We start from the raw sequence: 15,095 nt of genomic DNA on the forward strand, positions 1-15,095 counted from the left end.
AACAATCCAGCCCAGGCAACATCCTGGTGAATCTCTTCTGCGCTTTCTCTCGTGCAATCACATCCTTCCTATAGCGTGGTGACCAGAACTGCACACAGTACTCTAGCTGTGGCCTAACACGCATTTTATACAGCTCCATCATAACTTCCCTGCCCTTCTATTTGATGCCTCAGCTAATAAAGGCAAGTAGCCCATAGCCACCTTATCTACCTGTCCTGCTGCCTTCAGGCAAGTATGGACATGCACCCCAAGTTCCTTCTCGCCTTCTGTACTTCCTAGCATCCTACTGTACATTGTGTATTCCCTTGCCTTGTTAGTCCCCACAAAAGGCATCTATATCATCCTGTAATCTAAGGCTTTCCTCCTCGTTATTTAGTAAACCACCAATTTCCGTGTCATCTGCGAACTTACTGATCATACCTCCTATCTTCATGTCTAAGTCATTAATGTACACTACAAATAGCAAGGGACCCAGCACCGATCCCTGCGGTACACCACTGGACACAGGCTTCCAGTCCCAAAAATGACCTTCGACAATCAGCCTCTGCTTCCTGCAACTAAGCCAATTTTGGATCCAATTTGCCAATTTGCCCTGGATCCCATGGGCTGTTACCTTCTTGATCAGTCTTCCATGCAGGACCTTGTCAAAAGCCTTACTGAAGCCCATGTAGACCACATCAACTGCACTGCCCTCATTTACATGCCTCGTCACCTCCTCGGAAATTTCAGTCAAATTTGTTGGACATGACCTCCCCCTTACAAAGCCATGCTGACTAATCTTGATTAATCCTTGCTCCAACTGGAGATTAATTCTGTCAGAATTTTTCCAATAATTTTCTGACCACTGATATTAGACTCACTGGCCTGTAATTACCTGGTATTTTCCTACTTCCCTTCTTGAATAATGGTACCGCATTAGCTATCCTTCAGTCCTCCAGCACCTCCCCTGTGGCCAGAGAAGATTTGAAAATTAGCATCAGAGCCCCTGCAATCTCCTCCCTTGCCTCTTGCAGCAGCCTGGAATACATCTTGTCTGGGTCTGGGGATTTATCCACCTCCAAGCCTGCTAAAACCACTAATATCTTCTCCTTCCAATGCTAATTTGTTCAATTATATCACAAGCCTCCTCCCTGATTTCTAAACCTGCAACCACAGTGCTACCAAATAAACTCTGTTGGACTTTAACCTGGTGTTGTGAGACTACTTACTGTGCATCCATAGTGAACACAGATGCAAAAAATTAATTCAAAACCTCACCTACATATTCCGGCTCCACACAAAGATTGCCACATGATCCCTAATGGGCCTTATTCTTTCCCTGGTTACCATCTTGCCCTTAATGAAGTTATAAAACATTTTAGGATTTTCCTTTATTTTGTCCACCAATGTTTGTTCATCACTCCTCTTCGCTCTCCTAATTTATTTTTAAGTGCCTCCTGCACTTTCTATAGTCATAGAAACATAGAAAATAGAAGCAGGAGTAGGCCATTCGGCCCTTTGAGCTAGCTCCACCCTTCATTTTGATCATGGCTGATCATCAAATTCAATATCCTGATCCCACCTCTCCCCCCCCGCCCCCCCCCCCACCCCCCGCAATATCTCTTGATCCCTTTAGCCCCAAGAGCTATATTTAATTTAATTGAGAAAATTAGTTGGAAATCTAGTTGTGAAAGAACTCTTGGGGATGAATGACCATAATGTGATAGAATTCTTTACCAAGGTGGATAGTGATGCAGTTGATTCTGAGACCAGGGTCCTGAATCTCAATAAAGGTAACTATGATGGTATGAGACATTAATTGGCTATAATAGACTGGGAAACATCACTGAAAGAAAGGACAGTGGCAGGCAATGTCAGACATTTAAGGAACAAATGTCTCCAGAAGTTGTTTATTCCTGTTTGACGCAACAGTGGTAAGGGAATTGTGGACAAACCATGGTTTACAAGGGAAATTAGAGATAGCATTAGATTCAAAGAAGATGCTCACAAATTGGCAAGAAAAAGCAATAGACCTAAGGATTGGGAGCAGTTTAAAATTCAACAAAGGAGGACCAAGGGATTGATTAAGAAGGGGAAAATAGAGTTTGAAAGTAAGATGGTGAGCAACATAAAAACTGACCGTAAAAGTTTCTATCGGTATGTAAAGAGAAAAAGAATGACGTTCTATACTCCTCCAAGACTTCCCCTGTTATAAGCCTCCTGTATCTTCCATAAGCCTCCCTATTTTCCCTTATCCAAATTTGTATACCCCTTGACACCCAAGGTTCTCTGGACTTATTAGTCCCACCTTTTATCTTTACGGAAACATGTTGGCTTTGTACTCTATTTCCTCACTGCTATTCTGACAGTAAAATTGAGCCCAATGCTATCTAAAGCTAGTTTAAGTTTGAACTCCAAAAGGATTAAACAAATATGCACCAGTGGTTCCTTCATGGGTATTTATATTTTCTTGGCGAAGTACGATTTTGTTGCTTAAACCTCTGGGATTTTGCTGAAACGTTTTTGTTTGCCATGTCTTTGGCTCAGGAATCATTGTTGTTTGTGGTCTGGAAGGAAACAAACACTTCAGGAACTCAAATTATTTTCAGTATCATTTATGAAGGAAAATCTGACTCAGTGACCGGTTATAAAATCAGTAACATGTACCAGCTAATAGGTCAACAGTTTCATTGTTTTTAAGTCTTAAGTAGGATTTCTCCTCATTTCCCTTTAGTTGTTTTGCGAAATATTTAAAATCTATGACCTTTGATTACCAAATCCAAGCTGAGATTTGCAGAAACAATTTCACCCTGATCGCTTTAGCAGAACTGCTCACGTGTGGTTGGCCCCTTTAGACTGAGTTGAACAGACATTTTTTCACTCAGGGGGTTGCGAATTTTGGGAATTCTGTTCCCCAAAGAGCTGTGGATGTTCATTCCTTGAATACATTCAGGAATTCAGGACAGAGATCAGCAGAATTTTGGATACTAAGGACATCAAGGGATATTGGTAAATGTATTAAAATGGAGTTGAGATCAGGTCATGATCTTATTCAATGTCTCTCTTAGCTTTCATTTTAAACCCTTCTAGCCTCAGGAGTAAAATCCCACCCTCTCCAATCTTTTCAGACAGCTGAAATCCCTCATTCTTGATATCATCTTGGTAAAACTCCTCTGTGCTCTCCCCAAGGCCTTGATACCCTGAATAAAGTGCAGTCTCCAGAATAGAAGCATAGCATCCCTACAGTGCAGAAGGAGGCCATTCGGCCCATTGAGCTTGCACCAACCACAATCCCACCCAGACCCTATTCTCGTAATGCCCCACGCCACATATTTACCCTGCTAATCCCCTGACACTAGGGTCAATTTAGCATGGCCAATCCACCAAACCCGCACATCTTTGGACTGTGGGAGGAAACCAGAGCACCTGGAGGAAACCTATGCAGACACGGGGAGCATGTGCAAACTCCACACAGTTAGTGACCCAAGGCCGGAATTGAACCCGGGTCCCTGGCGCTGTGAGGCTGCAATGCTAACCACTGTGCTGCCCAATTTAGCCCAATGCTATTATCGGCCTATCGAGCCTGCACTGACCACAATCCCACCCAGGCCCTATCCCCATAATCCCGCCTATTTACCCTGCTAATCTCCCTGACCCTAAAGGGCAATTTAGCATGGCCAATCCACCTAACCCGCACATCTTTGGACTGAGGGAGGAAAACAGAGCACCCAGAGGAAACCCACGCAGATACGGGGAGAATATGCAAACTCCACAACGAAAATGCGTAAGCTATCCCAGCTGAGGTCTAACCTGATATTTATAAAAGATTAGTGTGACTTTCTTGTTTTTTGTGTTCAATGTCCCTATTTGCAAACCAAGAAGGCCCTGCACTTTCTTAACCGCCTCATCAACCCACCTTGCCACCTTCAAAGGTCTGTGAATCTTGTTCTCTTGCAACTCCCTCAAAATAAAACACCGAGATTTTTATTTCAGATTTCCAGCAGCTGCAGTATTTTGATTCGCTACCAGTTGAATTATGCTGCCAATGCTGTTTCTCCCAATGTGCATCACTTATCCATATTAAATTACACATCTTCCATGTGTCAGACCATTTCATCATTCTGCCTCATTTGAACAGCATGTTCGGTCTTCATTTCTGAATAAAGGAAACAAATTAGATACCATTGAAAACATTTGTTTCTACTCCTCTCCCACCACCACTCCATTTGCCTTGCACTATTATTCCTCTTGTTGTGTAATCTCTCCTGCTTTCCGCCCAGTCACAGAGTTTTAATTCCCACCTCCCCTGCCCTATTTCCCTGTCTCTGTGAAACCTAATACACCTCAAACTTTTAACTGTCTGACCTGTGGAGTATTTCCAGCATTTTCTATTTTTTTTCACCAGGAGACAATTAACCCTGAATGTTGCAGACTGAAAATATACAGGATGTCATACAGCATGTGACAATTTCATATCTCACATGGGAGCCTGTGTAACCAGGCTGGCTGTGTGGACAGTGGGGTTGCTAACTGTATCACTGGAGGTGTCATCACATGACTTGCCCACACGCTCCAGCCATTAGTCAGCCAAATCCATCTAGCCTTCACACACCAATTTGGAAAACAGAAAAGTTTGTTACCCGATCAGATGATGCTTGACTGTTAGCCAAGCTTCCCCCCTACCACCCCCCTCCCCCCCCATCCCCCGCTACAACATTTTCAATATTTTTACATCTGGTAAAGAGAAAAAAGAGTCATCTCTATTTGGGTGGCACGATGGCACAGTGGTTAGCACTGCTGCCTCATAGTGCCAGGGACCCAGGTTCAATTCTGGGTGACTGTCTGTGTGGAGTCTGCACGTTCTCCCCGTGTCTGCGTGGGTTTCCTTCCACACTCCAAAGATATGCAGGGTTAGGTGGATTGGCCATGCTAAATTGCCCCTTAGTGTCATGGGGTTTAGCAGGGTAAATATGTGATGTTACAGGGATAGGACATGGGTAGGATTGTTGTTGTTAGTGCAGGCTCGATGGGCCGAATGGCCTATAGGGATTCTAGGAAAACAATCCTTTTTTTCAAAATGTCCCCTATGATTTTTCTGTACGGGATTGTACAAGATCGTGTCCCGGAGATCAATCTTAAATTCAATAGGGGATTTTCACAGTAACTTCATTGCAGTGTCAGTCTACTTGTGACTAATAAATAAACTTTAATTCCTGGTCAAATCCTGGAAGGGTTGGCAACCCTGGAGGACGGCATTCCCGCTCAAAAAACAGTAAATGCTGGAAAATCTCAGCCGGTCTGACAGCATCTGTGGAGAGAGAATAGAGTAAGAAGTCTGACAACACCAGGTTAAAGTCCAACAGGTTCATTTGGTAGCAAAAGCCACCGACTTTAACCTGGTGTTGTTAGACTTCTTACTACGTTTACCCCAGTCCAACGCCGGCATCTCCACATCATGAGAGAAAATAGAGCCAACGTTTCGAGTCCAAATGACCCTTAGTCAGCTTTGACCCTTATCAGAGCTCTATTCTCTCTGAACACTTGCTGTTAGACCTGTTGAGATTTTACAGCATTTTCTGCTTTTGCTTCAGATTCCAGCATCTTGCAGCATCTTTGCTTCTGAACCACCCGCCCCAAACGTTGCACGGCCGGTTGCCGCTGCGGTTTCCCTGCGGGTAAGTACGGCAGTGCGCGGTTGATAGATGGGTAAGTACGGCGCGCGCGGGGGCTGCAGGGAAGTGTAGTCCCGGACCTGGTCGCTCGGGGCGGCGCGGGGCGGCGCTGGGACTACAAATCCCAGCGTGCAGCCGGGGCGGGGGCGCGTGCGCAGTGGGCGCCGGGCAGGCTGCACAGCCTCGGGAGGAGAGAATGTGGTCCAAGCGCTTCCCACTGGAGGGGGGGGCGGGAGGAGGGAGCTCTGAGCGCTGCTGCTGCTGCTGCTATAGCAGCTCCGGAGACACCGAGAGCGAGAGAAAATCCAATGGCAATCAGCACCTAGTCAGACCCAGCAGAAGAATTTTATGATTAATTATTGTTATTTTTGTGACTGATTGAGCTGCCCACCAGCTTGCAATGGGGCTTGTATGAATGAAATGCTCTTTTCTTGCGGCAGCTCGTCCCCCAGTCAATGATGAAGAAACAGTTCAATCGGATGCGACAGCTCGCCAACCAGACGGTGGGCAGGTAGGAGCAGGATTGCAATGCCTCTAACCCCATGTTTAATGTGAGCAGGAATCAGTGACATGAGCCATGCCAGTCAGCCTGGCAGTGTGTGCCCCTGATGGTGAGGGGGACTGCAGAGTTTTAGCCGAGGAATGCAGTGTTTGCTGTTGTTTGTGTCTCTCTGTCTGTTCCTGTGTTATTGCTGCCTGCCTGGTTTCAGCCTCCCTCTCTCTCTCATATATATTAAACCCTCAAGAGCCTGACTCACAGCATAAGAGGCTTGGCTGAAATGGAAAGTGACAGCAAGGCTGGGTCTGGAGTGGGGGGGTGAGGCTTCTTACATTTCTGTGTTTGTCAAATTGTCACCAGCCACAATTTGAGGGGGAGGGAGTGGAGTAGGGGGGAGCTGGGGGGAAAAATCTTCCATCCCCAATCTTGCGTCTGTCCATTGCTGATCCCCCCTCTCTTGCCCATTCCAGCTGGAAATGAATGAGATCTTAAAACATTTGAGGTCGCGCAGGGTTTAGAAAGGGAATCTGACGTGTCTCGTTACAGGATTGCGGTATTTGAGACTTGGTTTCTCTCTCTCTTCCCCCTTTTTGCTGAAGTGGGAGGCGTGGTTGATGTAAATATCTGAATACACCTTGCGCATTGCAAGCAGTGTGTAAAAAAAAAACAAGACAGGGCTATACCACCCATTCGCTGAGCTTTCCTTTTAGAATATAGATACCTACTGGAATTGATGAAATCCACTTAACAATTCTGCATTAAAAAAACACAATTGTGGCTTCAGTCTTAAATTCCACAAGGTGGCAATAAAAAATAAAACATGTTTACATTTGTCTGCGCTGAAGAAATGTTCTTGCAAAAAATAATAAATTGAGAGGTTTTTTTTTGAGATTTTTGCTGCATTTTTCTGTAATGCACGCGTGATCTGATTTGGGACATGATCCCGTCCATTTGCAGAAGGGTAAACGTGTCTGTGTGTTCCTGCTTTGGCTAATAAATACCCCCCTTCACACACACACACACACACACCCCAAGCGCTTCGCAAACCGAGGAAAGGAGCGGCTGGGGCGCTGGGTACAGCAATATCGCTCAGAGGTGCCAATGTCAAACTCCAGATACAAATCTGATCCATCGATGGCCTCCCTCACTGCTGCTTGTGAAGAGGAGAGAGGGGGGAAAATAACCTGTTAAAGACAGATGTGCAAGGGAAAGAGGGCACTGCAGTTCCAATGGATGGAAATATTTGGCATCCAGTAAAAATGCAAAATAGGATCCCGTTAATTCCTGGTCACCAGGATGCAGATAGATAACTCTGTATTGAAATACAGTTAGATGTTGGTCTGGCAATTATAATTGTTGCCTAAAATACAATTCGCTTGCAATTTGTAATAAATCGGGAATATTTTATGTGCAGTAAAGATTGTCCTGCTTTACTTCTGTCACCTTGTATAGGCCATCCTGGCTCTCTCCCCGCCCCCCTCAGGGTTATCGAAGGAATTCCGAACATGAGGATAGGATAACACAAAACATTCCTTTTGGGAATTGGTGCACGCCTCCACTTGACATCAGACGTTGGAAATGAGGCATGTTCTGGGACTGAATGAGTGTCCCACCACCCAATGGCATTCAACAATAGCTTAGTCTCATGAAAGTGTCCCCAAGGATTTAAAGTTTATTTATTATTGTCATAAGTAGGCTGACATTAACACTGCAATGAAGCTACTGTGAAAATCCCCTGGTTGCCACACTCCGGCGCCTGTTCGGAGGGAGAATTTAGCATGGCTAATGCATCTAACCAGCACATCTTTCGGAGTGTGGGAGGGAAGCGGAGCACCCGGAGGAAGGCCATGCAGACATGGGGAGAACGTGCAGACTCGGCACAGACGGTGACCCAAGCCGGGAATCGGACCGTTGGTCCTTGGAGCTGTGAGGCAGCACTGCTAACCACTGTGCCATCGATATTAAATGTGAATGTGGGTGGCACAGTAGCACAGTGGTTCGCACTGCTGTCTCACAGCACCAGGGACCTGGGTTCGATTCCCAGCTTGAATCACTGTCTGTGTGGAGTTTGCACGTTCTCCCCGTGTCTGCATGGCTTTCCTCCGGGTGCTCCAGTTTCCTCCCACAGTCCAAAGAGGTGTGGGTCAGGTGGATTGGCCATGCTAAATTGTCCCTTGGTGTCAGGGGAACTAGCTAGGTTAAATGCATGGGTTTATGGGGATAGGTCCAGGGTGGAATTGTGGGTGGTGCAGACTTGATGGGCCAAATGGCCTCCTTCTGCACTGTAGGATTCTATGATTCTATAAATGCTAACTGATGGCTTGGAATGTGCACCTGGCTTCAAAGTGACTGTGTTCACAACTAACCTCAAAGCTGCCTGCAAAGGTTTTGCAACCTCTGGCTGTGGGGTGTTTTTCCTCATTCTGGATATTAATTCAAATCTGGCAAGGGGAATTCCTGTGTGGAGCAACTGTGATGTCATCAAGTAGGCGAATCACATTGAGGAATTCTCACAGATAGCAAACTGGGAAGTAAAATGCACGAATTACCTTTCACTTTGTACAAATTCCACAGAGAGTGAAATAAAGATTGGGGCATACATATGACAATAAAATAGAATCTGAAATACCATATACAAACTTCTCAAAAATATTACTTTTTATCATGTGGAGAATGTATGGATTTTTTATCATAATATAGAAATTTATTATTCCACAACTATAAAATTAGTTTTTCAGGATCACATATGTTATTCAGCAGTATTTATAGAATCATACAATCATACAATGCGGAGGAGGCCCTTCAGCCCATTAAGTCTGTGCCGACATCCTACCTAGTCCCATTTGCCAGCACTTGGGCCGTACACTTAAATGTTATGACGTGCCGAGTGCTCATCCAGGTACCTTTTAAAGGGTGTGAGGCAACTCGCCTCTACCAACCATTTATGATTTAGTGCACTGCTAAAAGCCAAGTTAAACGTCATTCTACGAAGCATAACCACTGCAGAACAATGATATTACGGGGCAAAAGAGGAAGTGCATCTTAGTTCAAATGATTTCTAAAGATTGCCATCTGCAAGGACGACAACAGCGCGCTTTGTGGAGGAAAAAGAAATCACTGACAGCAACTTGTGGATTTCCACATTTAGCTGTTCATGAGTGGACGCCAGAAGTTGCTGTCAATTTCACAACTAGAATGACAATGAATGCTGACCGTTTCGCTGTCTGCAACATCATGGCCAATATCTTACTGACCTTTTAAGTTTGTTCAGACACAGGGATAAATCATTTCTAATTTGTACACTCCAAAATGAGCGTCCTCTGAATCAATAATCTTTTATTAACGAGTAGTCAAGTGGTCTTTTAACCTTTAAAGCACTTTTAGTATCAGAAAATTCTGTCTGTCTTTAGTTAAATGATCTTCAGATTTGCGCACTAGCATTGACACTTTTAAGGGTAAATCTGATGTATACATGAGAAAGATGGGGAAGGATGTGAAGCAGGCATTCAGGTCGCAGGAGCTCACGTGGAGTATAAACCCCAGTACAGACCAATAAGGCTGAATAGGCTGTTTCTGTTCCATAGGTTCGTTGTAACTGGGACTTGTGTTAGGATTAGAAAAATACAGTAACAAGCAAGTCTCCTGCTCGGATGAACAATTGATTATTGAATGAACTTGATCAGAGAGTTTGAATGCCATGTTTATTTCAAACAAAAGTTGCATTTAATATTTTCATGTGAATCAATATGAATTCAGAGATGGAAGTGTGGCAGAATCAATGGCTTCCTTGCACATATGTGGTATACCTATATCCATGCTGCTTGTGTGGAATATTAGTCCTGAGAGTCTGTAGAAGCTTGGGCTGGGGGGGTTTTGGGGACGCCATGCAATGTAAATGCCCAAGACCCTGTTCTTGTTTGTAGAATCAGGAAGTTCTGTTTGACATGACCTGTGCCACGAGGAGATCATCCTAAGCAGCCAGATGTCAAAGAAGCAGTAGTTTCAGATGTTTCAGGAGGGACAGGGAAGGAGGCAAAAGAGGTGGGGGAGTGGCACTGTTGATCAGGGATAGTGTCACGGCTGTAGAAAAGATGGACGCCACAGAGGGATTGTCTACGGAATCTCTGTGGGTGGAGGTTCGCAACAGGAAGGGGTCAATAACTTTACTGGGTGTTTTCTATAGGCCGCCCAATAGTAGCAGGGATGTGGAGGAGCAGATTGGGAGGCAGATCCTGGAGAGATGTGATAATAGCAGAGTGGTCGTGATGGGAGATTTTAATTTCCCAAATATCGATTGGAATATCCCTAGGGTAAGAGGTTTAGATGGGGAGGAGTTTGTTAGGTATGTTCAGGAGGGCTTCCTGACACAGTATGTGGATAAGCCTACAAGAGGAGAGGCTGTACTTGATTTGGTATTAGGGAATGAACCTGGGCAGGTGTCAGATCTCTTAGTGGGAGAGCATTTTGGGGATAGTGATCATAACTCTATCTCCTTTACATTAGCATTGGAGAGAGATAGGATCAGTCAAGCTAGGAAAGTGTTTATTTGGAGTAAGGGCAATTATGAGGCTATTAGGCAGGAAATTAGAGGCATAAATTGGAAGGAGGTTTTCTCAGGGAAATGTACAGAAGTAATGTGGCAAATTTTCAAGGAAAATTTGTCTGGAGCTCTGCACAGCAACGTTCCAATGAGACAGGGGAGTTATGGTAGGTTACAGGAACCATGGTGCACGAAAGCTGTAACGAATTTAGTCAGGAAGAAAAGAAAAGCCTACAAAAGGTTCAGGGAGCTAGGTAATGTTGAAATCTAGAAGAGTATACGACTAGTAGGAAGGAACTTAAGAGGGAAATTAGAAGAGCAAGAAGGGGTCATGAGAAGGCCTTGGCAGACAAGATAAAGGAAAACCCCAAGGCATTCTACAAGTATGTTAAGTGCAAGAAGATAAGATGTGAAGGAGTAGGACCTATCAAATGTGACGGTGGGAAAATCTGTATAGAACCGGTAGAAATAGCAGAGGTACTCAATGAATACTTTACTTAAGTATTCACAGTGGAAAAGGATCTTGGTAGTTGCAGTGCAGACTTGCAGTGGACTGAGAAGATTGAGCATGTGGACATTAGGAAAGAGGATGTGTTGGAGCTTTTGAAAAGCATCAAGTTAGATAAATCGCTGGGACCAGATGGGATGTGCCCCAGGTTACTGTGGGAGGCGAGGGAAGAGATTGCTGAGCCTCTGGCGATGATCTTTGCGTCATCAATGGAGACGGGAGAGGTTCCGGAGGATTGGAGGATTGCGGATGTGGTTCCCTTATTCAAGAAAGGGAGAAGAGATAGAACATAGAACATAGAACATAGAACATTACAGCGCAGAACAGGCCCTTCGGCCCACGATGTTGCACCGACCAGTTAAAAAAAAAAACTGTGACCCTCCAACCTAAACCAATTTCTTTTCGTCCATGAACCTATCTACGGATCTCTTAAACGCCCCCAAACTAGGCGCATTTACTACTGATGCTGGCAGGGCATTCCAATCCCTCACCACCCTCTGGGTAAAGAACCTACCCCTGACATCGGTTCTATAACTACCCCCCCTCAATTTAAAGCCATGCCCCCTCGTGCTGGATTTCTCCATCAGAGGAAAAAGGCTATCACTATCCACCCTATCTAAACCTCTAATCATCTTATATGTTTCAATAAGATCCCCTCTTAGCCGCCGCCTTTCCAGCGAAAACAATCCCAAATCCCTCAGCCTCTCCTCATAGGATCTCCCCTCCATACCAGGCAACATCCTGGTAAACCTCCTCTGCACCCTCTCCAAAGCCTCCACATCCTTCCTGTAATGTGGGGACCAGAACTGCACACAGTACTCCAAGTGCGGCCGCACCAGAGTTGTGTACAGTTGCAACATAACGCTACGACTCCTAAATTCAATCCCCCTACCAATAAACGCCAAGACACCATATGCCTTCTTAACAACCTTATCTACTTGATTCCCAACTTTCAGGGATCTATGCACACATACACCTAGATCCCTCTGCTCCTCCACACTATTCAAAGTCCTCCCGTTAGCCCTATACTCAACACATCTGTTATTCCTACCAAAGTGAATTACCTCACACTTCTCCGCATTAAACTCCATCCGCCACCTCTCGGCCCAACTTTGCAACCTGTCTAAGTCTTCCTGCAAACTACGACACCCTTCCTCACTGTCTACCACACCACCGACTTTGGTGTCATCAGCAAATTTGCTAATCCACCCAACTATACCCTCATCCAGATCATTAATAAATATTACAAACAGCAGTGGCCCCAAAACAGATCCCTGAGGTACACCACTTGTAACCGCACTCCATGATGAATATTTACTATCAACCACCACCCTCTGTTTCCTATCCGCTAGCCAATTCCTGATCCAATTTCCTAGATCACCCCCAATCCCATACATCTGCATTTTCTGCAGAAGCCTACCATGGTGAACCTTATCAAACGCCTTACTAAAATCCATATATACCACGTCCACTGCCTTGCCCCCATCCACCTCCTTGGTCACTTTCTCAAAAAACTCAATAAGGTTAGTAAGGCACGACCTACCTGCCACAAAACCCGGGAAATTATAGACCAGTGAGTCTAACCTCAGTGGTCGGTAAGTTGATGGAGAAGATCCTGAGAGGCAGGATTTATGAACATCTGGAGAGGAATAGTATGATCAGAAACAGCCAGCACGGCTTTGTCCAAGGCAGATCATGCCTTACGAGCCTAATTTAACTTTTTGAAGCTGTAACTAGACACATAGACGAGGGAAGAGCGTTTGATGTAGTTTATATGGATTTCAGCAGGGCGTTTGCTAAGGTGCCCCATGCAAGGCGCATTGAGAAAGTGAAGGGGCATGGGATACAAGGGGACATTGCCTTGTGGATTCAGAACTGGCTTGCCCACAGAAGGCAAAGAGTGGTTGTAGATGGGTCTTTTTCAGCATGGAGGTCGGTCACCGGTGGAGTGCCCCAGGGATCTGTTCTGGGACCCTTTGTGATTTTTATAAATGACCTGGATGAGGAAGTGGAAGGATGGGTTGGCAAGTTTGCTGATGACACAAAGGTTGGTTGTGTTGTGGATAGTGTAGAGGGCCAACGAGACATAGATAAGGTGCAAGACTGGGCGGAGAAGTGGCAGATGGACTTCAACCCAGATAAGTGTGTGGTGGTTCATTTTGGCAGGTCGAATAGGATGAAAGAATATAATATTAAGGGTAAGACGCTTGGCAGTGTGGAAGATCAGAAGGATCTTGGGGTCCGGGTTCATAGGACGCTCAAAGTAGCGTCGCAGGTAGAGGCTGTGGTTAAGAAGGCGTATGGAATACTGGCCTTCATCAATAGTGGAATTGAGTTTAGGAATCGGGAGATAATGCTGCAGCTGTATAGGACCCTGGTCAGACCCCACCTGGAGTACTGTGCCCAGTTCTGGTCGCCTCATTACAGAAAGGATGTGGAAGCCATAGGAAGGGTGCAGAGGAGATTTACAAGGATGTTGCCTGGATTAGGTGGCATGCCTTATGAGGATAGGTTGAGAGAGCTAGGTCTTTTCTCCTTGGAGAAGCGAAGGATGAGAGGTGACCTGATAGAGGTATATAAGATGTTGAGAGGTATTGATAGAGTGGATTCTCAGAGGCTTTTACCCAGGGCTGAAATGGTTGCCACAAGAGGTCACAGGTTTAGGGTGTTGGGGAGTAGGTACAGAGATGTTAGGGGTAAGTTTTTCACTTAGAGGGTGGTGGGTGCGTGGAATCGGCTGCCGGTAGTGGTGGTGGAGACGGATTCGATTGGGTCTTTTAAGAGACTTTTGGATAAGTTCATGGAAGTTAACGGCGCAACTTGTGGGCCGAAGGGCCTGTTTGTGCTGTAACTGTTCTATGTTCTATTGTACCTGATCAGTTCCAGGTCTGAACATGGGGGTCCCCAGAAACAAAAGATCACTGATACATTGAACTAACCTTTTAAAAGCAGTTTGTTCTTTATGGGACTAGAATCCTTTCCTTGTCACTTAGGGTGTCTCAGGTTGTGAGCAAAGTACATCTGGTCCCATCATGTATACCAACCTTATATTGCATCCCACTCATAAGTCCTGGGAAGTGACGAGCCCTGGTGGTGTTGGCACTCCCTGCCTTCTGTTACGCCAATGATTTTGTGTCTTGTAGTTGGAGACTATACCCCTATTGGGCCAGTGGGAACTCTCATGTTCTGGTTACAGCCTACCTGGGATCCACTCTAATTTGAGACGCCTGCCCTGAAAAGACAATACATTTTCAGGGTTTTTACTTATGTTCATTCCATTCCAATTATTATTATAAAATGGATTGTTACTCCTTCTACCTTCTGTACTATAACATGTGTTGGCCAGAATTTCTTGTGTTACAATAAGGGAAAGAAGTGTTGATAAAGGTAATTGCTATCTGTGTTGCCAATTGTGGAAGATCATATAAAGATAGTAATTTCATTTTTAGTAATGTTACCATTTTTATTGTAATTTTCTTTCCTATCCAGAGAGTTATGGTAATGAAAGATTAAAACTATTTCCAAATTGCCAGTTACAGTGTCTTAAGAGCTCCATTTATTTCAGGCAGAAACAGTTGTGTTTACAAACAATTTCTCACACTTCACTTTGTACAGGTTTCCATTTCGTTACCATTTGAAATGCAGATTTAGGATCACAGAAAAATATTCCATAGTTATGCCAACATCGCAGGAGCGAGCAGATTGATGGAAGTTTTAAAATTTATTTATTAGTATCACAAGCAGACTTACATTAACACTGCAATGAAGTTACTGTGAAAATCCCCTAGTCGCCACACTCCGGCACCTGTTCGGGTACACTGAAGGAGAATTTAGCATAGCCAATGCACCTAACCAGTACGTCTTTCGGACAGTGGGAGAAAACTGGAGCACCCAGAG

General features: G+C 44.9%; 1 protein-coding gene across 3 annotated transcripts in view; it reads left to right on the top strand.

Moving 5' to 3' along the window:
- Positions 1-5,897: 5,897 nt before the first annotated feature.
- The window catches only part of LOC144501580 (rho GTPase-activating protein 44-like), a 345,975-nt gene continuing 336,777 nt past the window's right edge, over positions 5,898-15,095 (top strand). For all 3 annotated transcript variants that reach the window (XM_078225440.1, XM_078225439.1, XM_078225441.1), the window contains exon 1: positions 5,898-6,162. In XM_078225440.1, coding sequence (XP_078081566.1) covers positions 6,107-6,162 — 56 coding nt within the window. In that variant the 5' untranslated portion in view covers positions 5,898-6,106. The remainder of the gene's footprint in view (positions 6,163-15,095) is intronic.

Source organism: Mustelus asterias, chromosome 12 (assembly GCF_964213995.1).
Source record: "Mustelus asterias chromosome 12, sMusAst1.hap1.1, whole genome shotgun sequence".
Lineage (NCBI taxonomy): Eukaryota > Metazoa > Chordata > Chondrichthyes > Carcharhiniformes > Triakidae > Mustelus > Mustelus asterias.